At 57.5% G+C, this 18,288-nt stretch overlaps 2 protein-coding genes across 3 annotated transcripts; one reads left to right on the top strand and one right to left on the bottom strand.

Annotated features, from left to right (window-relative positions):
- Positions 1–6,066: 6,066 nt before the first annotated feature.
- Positions 6,067–7,986, top strand: LOC117640227 (histone H2A.V). The gene is made up of 5 exons (XM_034376559.1): positions 6,067–6,224; positions 6,370–6,447; positions 7,038–7,151; positions 7,258–7,387; positions 7,464–7,986. The coding sequence occupies exons 1-5, from the start codon at positions 6,222–6,224 to the stop codon at positions 7,523–7,525; spliced, it is 387 nt and encodes a 128-aa protein (XP_034232450.1). The 5' UTR covers positions 6,067–6,221; the 3' UTR covers positions 7,526–7,986.
- LOC117640226 (SPARC) lies at positions 7,982–17,537 on the bottom strand. Of its 2 annotated transcripts, none has more exons than XM_034376557.1 (7): positions 17,353–17,537; positions 10,481–10,562; positions 9,975–10,176; positions 9,154–9,269; positions 8,702–9,051; positions 8,479–8,626; positions 7,982–8,402 (listed from the first exon to the last, which is right to left on the bottom strand). In XM_034376557.1, the coding sequence occupies exons 2-7, from the start codon at positions 10,553–10,555 to the stop codon at positions 8,355–8,357; spliced, it is 939 nt and encodes a 312-aa protein (XP_034232448.1). In that variant the 5' UTR covers positions 10,556–10,562; positions 17,353–17,537; the 3' UTR covers positions 7,982–8,354. The 2 variants fall into 2 exon arrangements, with proteins under 2 accessions (XP_034232448.1, XP_034232449.1); XM_034376558.1 differs by having other exon boundaries at positions 10,481–10,559.
- Positions 17,538–18,288: the final 751 nt, after the last annotated feature.

Below are 18,288 nucleotides of genomic sequence, written 5' to 3'. Positions count from 1 at the left end.
GACGCTCGGCTTGCCTGTTCCGCTCCGCGACGCCCAGCCGGCCGGCCACGGCCACACCACTGCCAAATGGCCAAACCACTACTGCACCAGGTCTGCGGCTGTCGCGGCGGTCACTGCCAAGTCCAAGGCGAAGGACGCCGTCGTCCCTGCAGTGTCGTCGCGGCCGCACTCCCACAGCGATAACGCGCAGACAAAGGAAGACGGGGATAACGTCGTCGGCGACGTCGTCGGGGCTTTCGTCGCTCTGTCTCCCTCGCACTCATAGGGCGTCCCGCAGGGGTGTGGGAGAGAGAGACGAGGCGACGAAAGTGCTGTTCGGAATCGGCCCGCTGGCCGCCACGCCCCCGCCCAGTTACACACGACAAGCCAAAACGCGTCTTCGGGCACCTTCGGGGCGCACAGTGGGCCAGAAGACCGATGGAGGCGGCCAAAATTCTAATCGCGTTTTGAGCTCCAGAGTCGCTAAATAGGACTCGAACCGAACATGTGACCCCACCAATGGATTGGTCTCCGAACGAGGAATCCATTGGTGGGGTCACACGTTCGGTTCGAGTCCCATTTAACGACTCGGGAGTTCGAAACGCGTCCAGAGTTTTGGCCGCCTCCACCGGTCTTCTGGTCCACTGTGGGGCGGTCCAGTTAGGCCGTGCACCCTGCATACAGGAAGGGCGCCTCTCCCTCTCCACCTGTCCGCCTCGCGGCCCGGCCGCTAGGTGGCGCCAGCAGCGCCAGCGCGGCCCATTACGGTCCGATGATCCTCATTATGCCCGGCCGCCGCGAACCCCCGCAACTCTCCGAGTCCCCCAAGTCCCTCGAGTCACCGGCCGCCACTTGCGAGGTTGTTGGCGCGGCCGCGTGGCCCGCGGACCGGTCAAGCAAGTCCAGCAGGCTGACTCCGAGAGTCGTTTTCGTCGCTCTGTCTCTCTCGCACCTACACGGGACGCTTCATGAGTGCGGCAGAGACAGAGCGACGAAAACGACTCTCGGAATCAGCCCGCAGCGTGCCGCCGAGCCCGGTCAAGCGTGGCCAAGCGGCGGGGCAGGCCTCTACGAGGGCCTCTAGGAAGCCGGCCGGCTTTGGGGAGTCAATGACACCGAGGACTGGGGACTAGGAGGGACCAGGGGAGGCACGGCCGCGTGAGTTATGCCCCGCGCCGCCGAGTACTACCCGGCCAGTCCGGGCGCCGGGCCATGAGGCAGACTGCAGCCAGGCCGATGGAGATGTTTCTCCTTGCGCAACGAGCGCGTTGCCATGGCGTTGCCACATCTCGCATCCACTCCACTTGAAGCAGCAGCTCTGCTCCTCCTCCGTCGTCGTCGTCCTACTCCCTGCGGTGCCCTGCGGTGCCCTGCGGCCCGCGCGCGCCTTCACATTCACATTCGCATCGCAATGACGGAAGCCGGGTCAACCTGTGGGGCTGTCTGTCGCCGCTGTCGCGATGCTCGCGGGTCGCGCGCCTTCCGGGGCCGCGCCCACCTGTCACGCCCTGCGGTCGCCTAACCGAAGGTGCCGGGCGGATTGTCTACTACTCAGAGGAAGCTTTCTCGGGCACAGACTTGCGTCTGGTGGATTGCCTACGCAGAGGACGCTCTATCAGGCACGACATTTAGTAGTTTTGCGACGGCCTGGTGGGCTGCCTACCCAGTGGAGGCTTTGTACTGTAGGTGTCCACGTCCAGTGTGCCCAGATTCGAGGCGAAGGCACCAGGCAACTGGTTGAGGTTGCCTACCTTCTGAGGGTTCCCTAGGCAGGCTCGATGAACCACATGGGAAATAGACATTCAGATTCAAACCTGCACCAAAATTTCTCGCCGCTGCTCCACATTCAGGTTTGCGAAGACACCCGGTGGGTTGCCTATCTCCCGGGCGGCCCTCCCAGCGGGCAGGGCGGCCGTCGGTCTGTCCCATTCCGGAAGTTCCACGAGTGCGAGAGAGACGGTGAGCCTCCTGCGGAACTCCCAGCAGGGTGAACCCGCGCAGGGCGGCCGTCGGTCTGTCTCTCTCGCACCCGTACCGGAAGTCCTACGAGTGCGAGCGAGAGAGAGGATGCGCCTGCCGCTCCCTAATTGGCGCCTCACGAATCGGCAGTGTAGTGGCCGCGGTTTAAACAACGGAGGGACAATGACGCTGCACTGGGAGGGAGGCTGGCCGGGCTGGCCGGCAGGCACAACAAGCATGACTTCCCCTTTCGGTCATTATTTGGCCCCGCGGCATGGCACGGCACGGCACGGCACGGCATGGCACGGCCACGGCGTGCCACGGCGCTTGGCGCGCTTTGCCGATCCGCTTGGCCCGCGCGCTCTGTTTCCCCTCTTTGTCTGCGTTTCAGCCGCCACTCCAAAAAGCCCGAGGCATTTTTGCGGTTTCTGGCTTCGATGTCTCGATATCACCGCGGTGCTCTTTCTCTCTCTCTCTGCTTCCGTTTCGAATCGTGTCGCGCTGCCGCCGAGGAGGCGATGCTGGCCGCGGCGCAGATCGGAATCGAGAGGCTTTCAGACGACCGGAGGGCGATGGTTGGCGTAGATACAGTACGGATTTCTTTTCTTTTTTGCGTTGAGATTAAGACGGATTCGCTTCATCTCCTTTCACCCCGTCCAAAGCGCAGGCGGCCAGGCGGCGGCGGCAGATAGACTCCAGGCACTCCGGCAGCTCGCTGGAGGCAGGGACTCCAGGACTCCAGGACTCCAGGGTCACACAGTCACGGCCTGCCTGTGCCGGGCCGCGCCAGGCTGGCTCGGCGGACACGCAAGACCTTTATCCTTTCCCTCGCCGTGTGCGGTCCGCGGCTAGGCTCCGCCATGGCTCCGCGGCCCTACCCGGTGCATCCATTTCGGAAGGCATCACGACGCACACTGGAAGGAAAAACAGGGAAGGCACACAAGCATGCGCTACAACCTTTCGAGGTGGCATCGACCGTCATGACCTACGTACCCTGTTCAGCAGACTGATTCTGAGAGTCCTTTCCGTCACTCGCCGTCTCTTTCGCACCGACGCGGAACGCCCCAAGAGTCCGGGACAGACAGCGCGACGAGCTGTGGCAGTGCACCCAACCCAGAGGGAATGACCTCCTCAAAGAACTCCGAAGGCAGGCAATGTGCAATGCAAAAGCACCCGCTCCCCTCACCAAACTACGTAAAGGAAAATCCTGGGTACGCGCCCAGCCCTGATCGCAATTTTTGACAACACCTGTTTCACTTGCCTTGCAGTGTTTCGAGAAAGAAAACGGAGCAGCACGCCTTTCCTTTCCAAGGCGCGCGCTGTCGGGAGACTTGAGACGTTGAGGCACAGATTAGCCTGTTACCTTTCTTGCAAAACCCTTTCCCATTCCACTCCACCCGCTGCGGGCTCCATCCACTCCGCTTCGGCTTTTGGTTTAATTTGTTTTTCTATTGTGGTCGTGCCCGCCCATTCATCCATCCATTCCCACCCACAACCTGTTCGCTCCATGCAAAACTTTGCAGTGGCGTGCGCACGCAAACGCACGCAAACGCACGCAAACGCACGCGGACGTGCCTTATTTTTTCCCCTTCACAGTTAGACACCTCCCCCCCCCCCCGTGTTTCGCAAAACAGGTGCGGGGAGGGGGAGGGGCAGCCGTTCCCAGTTGTCGATGGAAGCCGCGGTCCAAACCAAACCACCACGTCGGCGGCGGCCGAATGGGTTTGACGTTTGACACCGCATCTGCCTCCGGCGAGCAGCTGACTGATTCCGAGAGTCGTCTCCGTCGCTCTGTCTCTCTCGCAGCGACACGGGACCCCCCCCATGCGTGTCAGAGAGACGAAAACGACTCTCGGAATCAGTCTGCGGCGCGGGTCATCGCGAGTCTATGGACCGCATGGACCGGCTGGACCGCGCGGGTCGCTGCTGCCGCTGCAGGTGACTGTCATACAGGTGTGGCCGCCACGCCGCCGCCCTGGTCTCCCTGGTCGGACTCGCTGGGCCGTGCCGGAGTGCCGCACGCAGCACCAGCACCGCAGCCGGCGGGGCGGCCCAGTGGGCCAGAAGACCGGTAGAGGCGGCCAAAATTCTAGACGCGTTTCGACCTCCAGAGTCGCTAAATGGGACTCGAACCAAGCGTATGACCCCACCAATGCATTCCTCGTTCGGAGAGCAATCCATCGGTGGGGTCACACGCTCGGTTCGAGTCCCATTTAGCGACTCTGGAGCTCGAAACGCGTCTCGAGTTTTGGCCGCCTCCACCGGTCTTCTGGCCCATTGTGCGGCCCTACCTGGCCCATCCATCCGCGCTGCGCTCTCCTCGTCTGCGACTCACATTCCAGGTGTGGCATGGGTGGCGCGGCGAGCACCGCGAGGCCCTGGCGGCCCTGGCCCGCCGGCATGCTGCCGGGCCACTGGCAGCCACAGGCCTGCCGGCCGGACTTACCCGTTATTCCAGCGGGCGCCTCCGTCTGCCGGACGGCCGGGACGGGGACGGCCCTTCGCGGAGCTCCGGCCGCTCCAGCGTCGTGCACACCGTCGAGCAGTCCGCGGTCAGCGAGCTGCAGACGACGTATCCTTTGTCATCACTGTTATCCCAATGCACACTGACACCACCACACTGCACTACCACTGCCCCCGGCGGCGAGGGGGTCCACGACGGTCCAAGACGACGGACGACGGCGGCGGGGGTCGCCGGCGAGAGTGTGGAGGCGCCGCGACGCGGTCGTGTGTGTCTGCCTCGCGGAGACGTCGCCGGGGAACTAAACTCAAACTGGCGGCGTTTGGCGTTTAGGCCGTACGGTCGAGGAGCTGCGGAGCCGAGCCGAGCTGCAGACACCGCCGGGTACTCCTACTCCTACTCCGCTCCTCCGGCCGGCCCGCACGCCAGCCAGCACGCCAGCCATCAGGGGGTCGGGGGGCACGGGGGGCGCGGGGGCCGCGGCTTGTACGGCCGGCCACCACCGCCACCGCGGCTGCAGCGTACGGGCCCAGCCGCCGCCGCTGCGGCAGCCACCGCAGCGGCCGCCAAGAAATAATGCCTTGTTCGCCAGCTGTTCGTGACGGCCGAGTTCAGCCGCACGCCGCCAGAGCGCTGCACTTGTCGGTGTCGGCAGCGTCTCGCGGTCTCGCGCGCTGCATCTCGGCGGCTACGCGCTACGCGGCTACGCGGGACGAGGGGTGGGGGAGTTGGGGGTGGCGGGGACCGCGCCGCAATGGGGACGCCGGCGATGGGACGCGTCCTACGGCCTACGGCCCTATGCGGGCTGGCCGGGCTGCGGCTTCCGTTCCGTCGTCGGCGTCCTCGGCGTCGACGTGTCAACCCTTTGCATGTCCATGTCGAGCTAGAGTCGGCTGGAAGCCTTGACGAGGGTCAACGGGCCCGCGAGGGGTGGCTTAGGGGCGGCCCTTTAGACGAGGGGTGGGGCAGGGCTGAGGAAGGGAAGGGGGCTTTCATTCATGAAGCATTTAAATCGGCCAAAGGGCGCGCGGATTCGACCACGACAGCGAGGCGCACTTGCGATGACCGGCACGCGATCGAGGAGTTTGGAGAGGAATTTGCGGCCCTTCGGTTCGCACAAATCACACTGCGAGTCTGGGGAAAGGTTTTTTAGTGTCGTTCATGTTCCTAAAAGGGTTGTCACTGTCAGGAATTTAACTTGTTTAAATCCTGAAGTAGAGCGATCGAATTCTTAATTAGTCCCGTGCGCTTTTCTTTTGTAAAAAACTATTAAGTAAAAACCCCCGCACGTTGACTCGAGTAAGCTTGAACCAACTCCGCTACGTAAAGTCGATCGTACGCAGGTCATCGTCTTATTTTTCCCGTCTTGCTCTCCAAAATGCAGAGCAGTTGCTCAGAGACCTTGGTGTAAAAGACGCCGTAAAATAAAAACAACAGGGAAGACGATAATCTTTTCTTGATCTAGGACTGTTTGCCATAGGTCTTATTTTTGGTTTCGAGCCAATCGTAAATTCGCCGCGAACGCCGAAAAGAAACTAGACTCGTCTAAAAGTGCAAAGTGCTGCACTTCCCGCCAAGAAATTATTAGGCGCGCCACCTTGCCTCGACGCCAAGCTCGGCGGCCCATCTTTAAAAAGGCTGCTTCGCGGTCCCGCCGCTAGAGAGCGCCACCGGCGGCGGCCGAGTCGCGCTCCGATTGGCCGAGCCGCGTCACGTGACCCGAGCAGGCTTCGGCGTTGTCCGTTACTCTCTTGTCGCCGCTCCGTCGCATTTGGCGGGTCCGCTCTGCGTTGCTTGGTCCCTCGTAGAACACAGTTGCACAATGGTTAGTTATCCAATAATTTTCCCGGAAATATTTGCCATCGGTCCCGGATTTTTGTGCATTCGGATTCGGGAAGACTTTTTACGCCTGCTGGCGAAGTTTGGGTTCGAAAGGACCAGTATTAAATGATATTTGTCGTGTTTTCTAGGCTGGTGGTAAAGCTGGAAAGGACTCCGGTAAGGCTAAGGCCAAAGCCGTCTCTCGCTCAGCGCGGGCGGGTCTGCAGGTAAGCCTAAAATTTCTTTGGACGATTGGTTAGAAAATCTGAGAGTTTTAACTTTCGTCCCGCTTGCGTTCGTCAACTTTGGTGGGTCTTTACGTCAGAACTGAGTTACAAGATCGTTTGCCTCCGAGCTAGTCCGTAGGCAATGGATTTGTGACAACAGCCTAGCCGGCGTAAAGTTTATTAATTTTCTTGAGTCAATGTCTTGTTGAGTTTACTTTTGATTCGTGTGCTGTCCCTTGCGTATTTCGTCCTCTATAAATGTGCGATCGTTCTATTTTGAATTTTATCCGTGTCAATAGCTTCTGTGTTGCCTACCGATTTAGCTGACTTCAGCACTCGGACTTTCTGTGTCGCATTTCTCTGCATATACGGTTTTTCCACCCTGTGCGCGCTTAGCTGCTGGGTAATTAGTTTCCTGGAATCGTTTCCTTTCCCGGCGCTTCGTAGTCGGACTTAGTTTTCCCCCGAAAATTCTTTGTAAACAAAGTTAACCTGTATGTGTCGTCTTTTCCCTCCATTTTTGTTTGGGGTTGGGTCATCTTTGTTAACTGTGGCCAGATCTGACAGAGACTTGTTCTGTGTGTTTCCAGTTCCCTGTTGGTCGTATCCACAGGCATTTGAAGAACAGGACAACGAGTCATGGACGTGTTGGCGCTACAGCAGCTGTTTACAGTGCAGCCATTCTGGAGTACTTGACTGCTGAGGTAAATTCTGAACCTCTTCTCTCTGACAGCAATGCATCTTCAGAGTGTCAAGTTGATCCCTGCATTGTTCTGTTTGTTGACACTTGCTCCGATATTGTTTCTGCAGGTCCTTGAGTTGGCTGGCAACGCCTCCAAAGATTTGAAGGTGAAGCGTATTACACCCCGTCACTTGCAGCTTGCCATCAGAGGAGACGAAGAATTGGATTCCCTCATCAAAGCCACCATTGCGGGTGGTGGTACGTATTTGTCCTTCCTCTCTTTCAATCCTTTTTTGAATCATTATTTTCTGTTCATTCTTAACTTTCTTTTCAGGTGTCATCCCTCACATCCACAAGTCCCTGATTGGAAAGAAGGGTTCGCAGAAACCTGCTTAAACCTATTCCCTAATTCGGAGGACAAGTCACCAGTGTTTGTGCTTTTTCCCCTTTCCGACCATTCTGTGACGGTTACCTTACTCAGTTTGGCTGAATCCAGAATCTGGAATCATCAATTTGACTTCGGACAAATATTTATTTGGAAAGGGGCAGAGTTTGCATGAAATGTGTTCTGTAGAGGATATGTTAAATATCTTATTATCCTCACCTTATTAGTGTTTTATATTTCATATTTTGTGTGTCAGAATGTTTGAATTTATATGAGAGTCAAATGAATGTGAGGTGTGTTTGTGCTTACCAAGCAGCTTGGTTCTTATGTGCCTGATTTCTGGCAAGTATGTGTGTAGTGTGACTGACGCGTGATGTCATTATCATTTGTGAATTTTTCATTATTTACATCCCTTCTTAGGTGTGTACTCAAGCTTCATGTATATTGTGGTTGAATGAAATGTGGACTTCAATAGATTTGTTTTAATGAAACTTCAAAAATTTGCATCATGAGGTTTGAGACGTCTTGGCTCTTCTACTTCGATCTCATTCATATCCATAACCAAATTAAGAGCCACATTGTAAATGGATTTCAAATAAAACCATTTTTTTATTTATAAACTGTTGTTTTGTCTATTTATTTTCATTTGTCATATACTCCATTAGAGCCTCATTGCTCTACATTGATCTAATCATGATTTGAGGTACAAATACGTCATTTAAATATAGTTTGATACTGAATAAATTAATGGCAGTGAACACAATACTTCTACACCAACCAAGTGATGTTAAGTTACATTTTTGGTGAGCAGCATTTCAGTTCTTGTCAGAAACTGAGTTATCATTCTTCTTCTCCTCGGACTTCATCACACCTCTCCTCCAAATCATCCTGTCGAGATATTTCAATTCGTTAGTTTTCAAAGGGCACACCGTTAATTTCAAAGAATATCACTCTTAGGCTGTACCTCTTCAAGTTGAAGGCATTTACCCCACTCCTTGAGAGAGATCATGTGATCATCATCTGCATCGCACTTGTTCAGGAATGGTGCAATGCAGTGCTCCAAGGCCATAAGAGGTGCACGAATTGGGAACAGTTCATGTCGAGACACAGACCTATAACATGTAGCACAAGCGTAACATTTCCATCAAGCAAATTATGACAGAAGAATGATGGGTGATATCACCTACCTGTCATGTGGGTGACCATCAAGATCACACCATTTCCAGATGGCAGCATTAGTCCAACGACGGGTAAGGTTGGTTTCAGCTTCACGCTCCAGCTTCAGGAAGTAAGGAGAAAGCTCTTCACGATCAGCCATGTCCCTCATGACATTGAAAAGCCAGTCGCTCATACGACGGGGGAAGTCAGCCATCTCCTCAGGGGAGCAGTCCTTCATGTCTCTGCACACACCGTAGTACTCAATGTGAACATGCTTGTATTTCTCTCCACGGCACATCTCAGAGCCCTGGTCACACAAGCAGCGCATTTGGTAGACTTCGCAGTCTGATCCCCAGGTTTCATTGTGGTTGGAACACACCTACAGAGGGGGGAAAAATGTTATCTTATCACTTTTAGACAGACATCATAAAATAATGAACTCTCAAATAAACGAAGGTAAGTGAAGTATGCCATGCCATACCTTCCTTCGTGGGTCAACTTCTACAGGGCAGGTTGGAATGCAAACACATTCGGCTTCACCAGCTGCAGAGAGCTGGCACACTTTGCCAGCACCACAGTACTTGTCATGGCATGGATCTGTGCCAACAGAACACAAAAGCTTATAATACAAACTCCAAAAAAAAAATCAACTTCTAACTAAAAATATAATGCATTTAACCATACAAGAAGGAAACTGCAGAGGCAAGGCTTTGGGGGATGGATTTAAAAATGGGAAATGCACCCGCTCCGAGCAGGCCATTGGTCTTGCATAAAGCGAGGGAAAAACGGGCAGCCAATCGGAACGCCGCCCTTCCCTTTCCGGAAGTGGGCAGGCAGCCATGACAGTGCGGCTGCCATGCCGGCGGGCACGTTGGGCTGCCTACCCACCGGGCGGGAGTAAGTAAGGGCGTGCTGCCGTGCTGCAGCAGACTCATTCCGAGAGTCGCTTTCGTCGCTCTGTCTCTCTCGCACATATAGGGGACAGCTGCTATGAGTGCGAGAGAGACACAGAGAAGAAAACGACTCTCGGAATCAAGCGATAGGCTTCGATAGGGACCGAAGCCGATAGAATGGGACGTATTTATGACCCGCCTCGATAAGAGAAGCCTTTCAGGACGGAGCTGCTCAGCAGCAGACTGATTCCGGGAGTCGCTTTCATCGCTCTGTCTCCCTCGAACTCATGGGGCGTTCCGTATGGATGCGAGAGAGACAGAGCGACGGAGACGACTCTCGGAATGAGCCAGCAGGCCGCGCTGGCAGAGTCTCGGGCACTCATTTTCGGACAGCCGTTGATGCACCCACCCACAGTGACGACCTCGTTGAGCCTGACGTCCTCCTCCTGGCGCGCCTCCTTCTCCTCCTCCTTCTCGTCCTCGGCCAGGATGGTCATGACGTCCTGCTCGGCCTGGGCCGCCACCACGGCCTCGGCGGCCACCGCGGCGTCGGCGGGCTGCTCCGTCGTGGTGCTGGTGCGGTGGCGCTTGCCCTTGCGGTGCTTCTTGTGCTGCAGGGGAAGGAGTAGAAAGCCAGGGTGAGATCGTTGGAGGGACTCGGTGACGCACCACAGTGGGACAGAAGACCGGTGGAGGCGGCCAAAACTCTAGACGCGTTTCGAGCTCCAGAGTCGCTAAATGACACTCGAACCGAGCGTGTGACCCCCACCGATGGATTCCTCGTTCGGAGAGCAATCCATTGGTGAGGTCACACGTTCGGTTCGAGTCCCATATAGCGACTCTGGAGCTCAAAACGAGTTCACAGTTTTGGCCGCATTCCCGGTCTTCTGGCCCACTGTGCGCACGAGCACTTACCACTTTTTCTGCGGCGCCGAAATCGACGACCAGCAGGGCCACGAGGGCCACCACCAACAACACCTGCAGCTTCATGGTGCTGCTGCAACAGAAAGCAGTCGTTATTTTTCCGGAGGGGAAAGGCCATTCCGCCTTTCAAGTGCCGTGCAGCAACACGGTTGGGCGTGTCGGAAGGGTTGTCTACCCCGCGTCTGCCGCCCGTGCCCGTAGGACCCTACATTACCCTAGGCCTCCAACCGGCCGCACTGCCGGCTGGCTGCTAGTACCCGTTTGTCGCTCTGTCTCTCTCGCATGCGACAAAGACCGCGCGACGAAACGTCTCTTCTGGATCGCTCTGCAGTCCGCATTGCAACGAGGAAGCGCTTGTGCTCGCCGACCAGGCCGTCTAGGCCATCGAGGCCGTCATCGCGCCTGGCGTGTTTAATTCATCAGAGCGCCGCTGTCGGCCTGCCCGCCCATTGGTCCGTGATTGGTTTGATTGGCGACTGCCATGCGGTTCCCCCCTTCTGCAGACTGCTTCCGAGAGTCGTTTGCGTCGCTCTGACTTTCTCGCACTCATGGGGCGTCCCGTATGGGTGCGAGAGAGACAGAGCGACGAAAACGACTCTCAGTGTACTGCCCCCCTTTCCGCCCCTCGCCGCCGCATGCATGGAGAACGTCAGCACGGAGTGAGTACGGAGAGGCATCGCAGAGCCGGCAGAGCCCCCAGAGCGACGCCAACCAGTGCAAGTCGCGGGACTCGAGGGCACGCGGGGGCCGGGGTTAGGCCGGGGGAACCAAGCCGGCCCCGCTGTGGGTGGGAGCGAGGTGGTCGATACGGCCTGTCCGAAGGGGATGCTGCGCCGGCCGGAGAGAGCGAGAGTGAGATAGAGCGCGCTGAACGAACGCTGTCGGCAGTTTGCAGTGTGACGCCGGTGGATCACTATTGCAGCTGCAGCTTCGCGCTTTGCCAGGCCTTGCCCGGCAGCCACCCACCACGTCGTCACAGCGGCCCCGCGGACGCGGCCGAGCAGGGGGAGGCTCTTCGCCGGCCGCGCCGGGGCAGGTCATGTGCAGGCCACGGTGGGGGCTGGACAACGCGGGGCTGAAGTGGAAAGGGGGTGGGTCGCCTGTGCAAGAAAAACCGAACGGTGCTGTTTACTCGTTTTTCGTTTCGTTTCACGGGCTGAGTCGTTCGATAGAGAGGCAGAGTCTGCCATGCCTGCCCCTCGACCTGCCCTCCCCTGTTCGGTGAATTCCAGATTTCAGCGGCGTCGATGGGCGGAGCGGCTGGCTGGCAGCACACTGCCACACTGCTAGCACACTGCCTGCTGCGGATCATTCGCTCCCTGCTCGCCATGCTCGGCATGCGGCCACGCACTTACAAGGGAACCTATTCAGGGGGTACACTCAGATTTCGACCAAACTTTTTTTTTCGTAAGGATAACATACAAGATTAAGAATGCACCTCAAAGTTGGTGCCAAGATATATATCTACACCCTTTACCAATTTTTTAAAACCTAAAAAAGGGGTAAAATAAGCCTTTTTGCATTGTATGGGTCATTTTCGGACATCGAATCGGAAAATTTGAAGTCGAGTTTTTTGTCATTTCCTTCAATGTTTGGTACCCTTGTGACGAAAATGAGAGAAAATTTTGGTCTGTTTCATATATTTTCATATTTTGCACAAATTTGGTGCGACTGCCCAATTACGACCGAAAATCAGCTCGTTGCATGTAAAATCATGGGCCATTTTACCCCTTTTTTTGGTTTAAAAAAGTCAGGAGGGGTGTGGATATGTATCTTGGCACCAACTTTGGGGTGCATTCTTAATCTTATATGTTATTCTTACGAAAAAAAAAGTTTGGTCGAAATCTGAGTGTACCCCCTGAATAGGTTCCCTTGTTAGCCGAAAAGAAAGAAAAACGAGCGGGCTGCTCTTCTCAAACAGGGCGAGTCTCTGTGCTTGGGGACTCTATGTAGGACCGGCGCGCCTTCCAACGCCGATTTCGGTGCCCTGTTCCACCATCCCGACCACAACCGGGAACACAGTCCGCGTAGCCCTGAAAGTCGCGACCGGGCTCTTCCTTCTTTATCGCCTGAAAGCCTGAATGCCCGAAAGCCTGAAAGCCTGAAAGCCCTGGAAAGCATCAGGGAGGGACGAAGAATTTGACGAACCGCAGAGCGCGCGCTTGTCTCTCGTGCCGGGCAATGCTGCCACAAAAGAAGGCGAAAAATCCGCACCACAGTTACAGGTTTGCCAACCTGGACTTTGCCTACAAGGCAATTTTTTCGAGGGCAAAGCCCAGATATAGTCTGTAGGGCAGTTTGAGGTTTGGCAACCCTCATTTCGACAGTGGTGCATCGTGGGAAGTTTTGCCAACTTATGTGGCAACACTAGAGGCCTAATATACTGCTCGCGGGTGGACTTCCACGGCGAGGGGGTAACCACTCGCGTAATACCCTGTACACAAAAACCGTGTATTACGCGTAATACACGTGGTCGTAATACCTTTTTCGGGTCAAATGTGCCAAATTTTTGCATTTTAAGGCCGTAATGCACGTGTAGAACCTCCGTAATACAGCGTAATACCGAGTAGTCTGTACACGATTTCTTGAAGTGTTTACCCCCTCGTTCCACGGCCAGCCGGCCTGGCCTTCGTGCCCTTCCCTGCTCTTCCGCGTGGATTTGGGCTTCGGCCTGCAGACTGATGCCGAGAGTCGTTTTCGTCACTCTGTCCCTCTCGCACTCATGGCGCGTCCCCTAAAGGTGCGAGGGAGACAGAGCGACGAAAACGACTCTCGGAATCAGACCGCTGAGCGCCCAGCGGGTCAACTCTGATTCCCTGCTGCCCTCCCGGCGACCCGAGACGATCATGTGACACGATTTTCGTCTTTCGCAACGCGGGCTCACAGTGATGTGGCACGCATACGCCTAGGGGGCCGTCCGAAAAGCGCTCCCCGAGGCGACTCTATCTATCTTGGCTGGATTGACGGGGAGGGGAAGGGAAGGCTCCCTCGAAATACGCTTCGTGAAGCACGGAGTGAACACGCATCCGCAGCACAGTGGGCCTGAAGACCGGTGGAGGCGGCCAAAACTCAAGACGTGTTTTAGCTCCAGAGTGGCCAAATGGGACTGAAACCGAACGTGTGACCCCATCAATGGAATGCTCTCCGAACGAGGAATCCATTGGTGGGGTCACACGCTCGTTTCGAGTCCCATTCAGCGACTCTGGAGCTCAAAACTCGTCTAGAGTTTTGGTCGCCTCCACCGGACTCCTGGCCCACTGTGCGCAGGGCGCAGGGCTCGGCCCGGCAACAGGCTGATTCTGAGCACCGACCGCTCCGTCTCTCACTCACGGGGCACCCCGAGCGAGTGAGAGAGGGGCAGAGCGACGCTCGCGACCCCGGGGCCGGAAGTGCGGGGAGTCCGGCTAAAAGTGTGGCACACACCCCCTGCTCACAAAATGGAAACAGCGCCTCTTGCAAAACGGCCGGCAGGAAGGTAAAAGCAAAACAGAAAACTGCTCGCGGCACCAGGCGACGACGCCTTCTTCGCGCTTCGCGCCCACCTGCTGCGTGCTGAAAAACGCGCTGAAACGCCGGACGGGGCCACATCAGCTGGAAAGCGCGCGCGCACCAGCAGACTCATTCCGTGAGTCGTTTTCGTCGCTCTGTCTCTCTCGCACTCATGGCGCGTCCCCTACAGGTGCGAGAGAGACAGAGCGACGAAAACGACTCACGGAATCAGTCTGCAGCCCCCACAAAAGGCAAAAGGGGCCGCCGCTTGCCGTTTCGCATTTCCGCGCCGTCAGACATCGCACCGCCGCGGCCCATTCAATCGCAGTACAGTCCGTCACAAAACGGCCAAACGAAATTCGGCGCCCTATCAGTGGTCGGTCAAGTGAAACTCCCTCATACCTTTCCCGGCCGAATTTCGTTAATGCCCGCTACTACACTACACTTAACTGAACAGTGGCGGATCCAGGGGCGGCCTATGTGGGAGGGGCGGGGGGCAAAGTTGCGCTTTTGCCTACTTTCAGGGGGCAAAGTAGCACTTTTGGCCTACCTTTCAGGCGGCTGTCTGCATCTCCCCAGCTCCCGCATTGGATATCCCCCAATGTCCACGTCTTGATGAACCTCGAACCTCAAACACTACAAATCTATTGGCGGTACACATGGTGTGGAAAAGGCGGTAAAACCTGTACCGCCTTTCTATTGGCGGTAAAATCTGGAGCCCGCCAATTACGCACCCTACAAATTGAACGAAAAAGGCGGTACAAAGTATTACCGCCCATTGCATGCCATTTAGATGGTGCGAAAAAGGAGGTACAAAATATTACCGCCTTTTACGTTCTCTCAGTGCGCCAAGAAATCGGCGGTAAAGCTCTCCAAAGGCGGTACAAACGGTTCTGTAAGGGCGGTAATTTCTGTACCGCCTTCGTATTGGCGGTAAAACCTGGAGCCCGCCAATAGCCAATTACCGCCAGTAAAGGGTGGAAATATTACCGCCTTTCGATTTGGAGTGAAGGGGCTCTCCGAACGTTAACTTTCCCTCTATTTTCTCTGCATTTTCCGAGTTTCCCTGGCTTGGCCGGAGGTTTGCCAGCCAGATCCTGGATCGAATTGACTTGGCCAGGTTTCGCACAAGGTGCACAGCAGAGCGTTCGGCGCGTGCGCCCTTATCCGCTCGCCGCGCACCAGTCTCATTCCGCGAGTCGCGTTCGTCGCTGTCTCTCTCGCACCTACACTCTAAATGTAGGGTGTCCAGAAACTTGGCGCCTTTGTCGCCTGCTCCACTTTTTAGGGTGCCAAATGTCGCCCAGTTTCTGGGCACCTTTGTCGCCTAGTCTCGTGGTGGGCAAACCATTAAGGAACCTGCCTTCACCCATGGCTCAGCAGCGACTAAGGTGCCAAAGGTGCCCAGACTCTGGGCACCTTAGTCGCCCAGGAACTAGACATCTGTGCATGCTCTACCATGGGAGAGGGCCGGTTACTGCATGATTAGTCCACCCCGAGACTGGGCGACAAAGGTGCCCAGAAACTGGGCGACATTTGGCACCCAAAAAAGTGGGGCAGGCGACAAAGGCGCCCAGTTTCTGGGCACCCCATATTTAGAGTGTAGACGGGACGCTCCATGAGTGCGAGAGAGACGGCGCGATGAAAAGCGACTCTGAGAATGAGCGTGCAGGCCAAGCAGGCCCAGCAGCCCATGTCGTTATCGCTCCGGAAGCACGGCATGGCCTGCCTTGGCCTGCCATGGCCTGCCACCCACGCCGAGCCCGGCAGCCCGGCGCGGCCTCGCCTCCCGTAGCCTGCCGACTCGTTTTGAAGGACTCCGATAAGGACACGTTGGCGGACTCCGCTCCAGCCTCCAGCCGTGGAACATTCGCGACGACGTCCTTCCTTCGCACACTTCCCCGTCGGCCTGCCTTTCCGGCACTGCCTGGCCGAGGCGGGTAAGTTTAGGTTTGACAGTCCGACCCAAAACGCACGTGGGAAGCGGGCGGCAGGGCGGGGGAGAGGGGAGGGGCGGGGGCGGGGCCGCAGAAATAGAACGAAAAGTAAACAAGCGACCCAAGCCAGACGCGCGGCACCGAGTCAGTCTGAAGCAGACTGTACCGACGCAGGGTCCTGTGTGCGCAGCCCGCAGCGGCAAGCTTTTTCGGAGAGTTCAGAGTCCCGGGGCGAGGGAGGAAACTGATCGGTTTCACGACAGACTCCGCTCCGCGCCCCGCGGCGCCTCCAAGCTGAGCCGCATCGAGACTACACTATAGAGACGGAGGCTGCTTCCGAGAGTCGTTTTCGTCGCTCTGTCTCTCTCGAATTCAAGGGGCACCCGGTACAGCTGCGAGGGAGACAGAGCGACATGAAGGACTCTCGGCCGACCGACAGCCTCTCATGCGTCGGTCAGCGTCAGTAATGGGCGACGCGGGGCGTCCCGTCGCTGTCTCTCTCGCACTCGCATCTCTGCGGGGGACGCCCCATGAGTGCGAGAGAGACAGAGCGACAAATGCGCTGTTCGGATCGGCCTGCAGGTCCTTCAGGTGGTGCGTGCAGTACGCGCAGCCCACGGGGCACTCAATCGCAGCCAGGGGCGCCCCTAGAGGGCCCCGAGGGCCCCGGACAGCCGCGCATCTACTACACTCGTCACGAACGGCGAGCACGCCAAGCAGGGCATTCCTCGAGCCGCACGCGTGCGGCGTGCCGCAAACCTCAAAGCTTCTGCAGGCTGATTCCGAGAGTCGCTTTCGTCGTTCTGTCTCTCTCGCACCTGCAAGGGACACCCCATGAGTGCGAGAGAGACAGAGCGACGGAAACGACTCTATGAGTCAGCCTGCGGCTCGCCTTTGCCACCCCTTGTGCGTTGAGATTCCCGGCGGCGCGCAGGGCGAAGTGCAAAGCAAGCTGGCACCGCGCGCCCTGCGGCGCTAAATAGAAAGAGAGGAAGAGAGAGACTCTGCCAACCGACAGGTGGCAATCACATCCACCGTGCCGCGCAGTGCCGCGCTGTGCCGCGTGCCGGGCCCAGGACCTGTTGCCGGCGACGCGTAGCGACGCGATGCACACCAAGGGAATGCCTGCAGCGCTGCAGTGCTGCACCAGCCGGACACGAACACTGCAGACTGATTCCGAGAGCCGTTTTCGTCGCTCTGTCTCTCTCGCATTCACGAGGCGTTCCTTGCAGGTGCTAGAGAGACAGAGCGAGGTAAACGGCTCTCGGAATCAGTCAGCTGCTGTAACGTGCGACAACCCCACTACCCACACAAGACACGCAGCGCAACGCCCGGCAATGCCTTTTGCAGCCTTGGAGGCCCAGGGCGTCCTGGAGGGGCTGCCTCTTTCGTCGGCCCGATAACGCCACAGCCTCTTCGCTACCTTGCCAACCGTACCTTTCTCCTCAAGCCCGGACGCTCTTTGAGGACACCCTGGTAGAACGGAACACTGGACCGCTGGACGCGCGCGGCTTGACTGCCTTTGCGACTCCAATGTGCACTCTGTGCCCGACGCGTCTTGACTGCGACTGCGAGCGCGAGCTGCCGCTGCCTGCGAGTCCCACACCACTGCGGCTGTGCCCTGGCCTTCTGGCCCTGTGGCCTGTAGGCCGGGCGGGCACGCCGTGGGCCCCCAAGCGGAGGGAGCAAGCCCAAGCCCTGCCCCCCAAGCCCTTCCCTCCGCGCGCGTCCCGGCAGGCGGCAGGCCTATGGTCTGTCTCTCTCGCACCCTTACGGAACGCCCCGTGAGCGCGAGAGAGACACACTCGGAATCACTCTGCAAGCTGAAGGCGGGCCTCTCTCGCTCCTCTTCGCTCGCTCCAGATGCGGTGCGGCCCCTGCAGGCTGCCGCAGGCCGCGTCCCTGTAACGCGAGGGCTGCACACTGCAGTGCAGACCGATTCCGAGAGTCGTTTTAGTCGCTTTGTCTCCCTCGCACCCAATGGGGACGCCCAATCGGTGCGAGAGAGACAGAGCGACGAAAACGACTCTCGGAACCAGTGAGCTGCTGCGTGACAGAGGCGGCATGCGTTTGCCGGCACCGGCAAGGCGATGCAAGTCGAGCCCAAGGCGGCGAGCCCAGCCAAGTGCCCAACGCTTCAAGGCCAAAGCCCTGTGCCGTGCGAGGTGCCGTGCAGAACGTGGCATGGCAGGCCGTGGCCTGGTCGTGGCGTTGGGGACCCCCGGCCCCCGTGCCCCCGCCCCCTCGGGCATGGGCGTAGCCACATCAAGTCGCCCCCCACAACGCCGTCTGTCAGTTGCATGGCATGTCATTCTGCAGCACCGCAAAAATCCCCTCTCCAGCACCCGTGCGTAGCGTACCCTTCGTGCGGTA

The sequence above is a fragment of the Thrips palmi genome, unplaced genomic scaffold, assembly GCF_012932325.1.
Source record: "Thrips palmi isolate BJ-2018 unplaced genomic scaffold, TpBJ-2018v1 HiC_scaffold_12, whole genome shotgun sequence".
NCBI lineage: Eukaryota > Metazoa > Arthropoda > Insecta > Thysanoptera > Thripidae > Thrips > Thrips palmi.
This window is presented reverse-complemented; position numbering and strand designations above follow the sequence as displayed.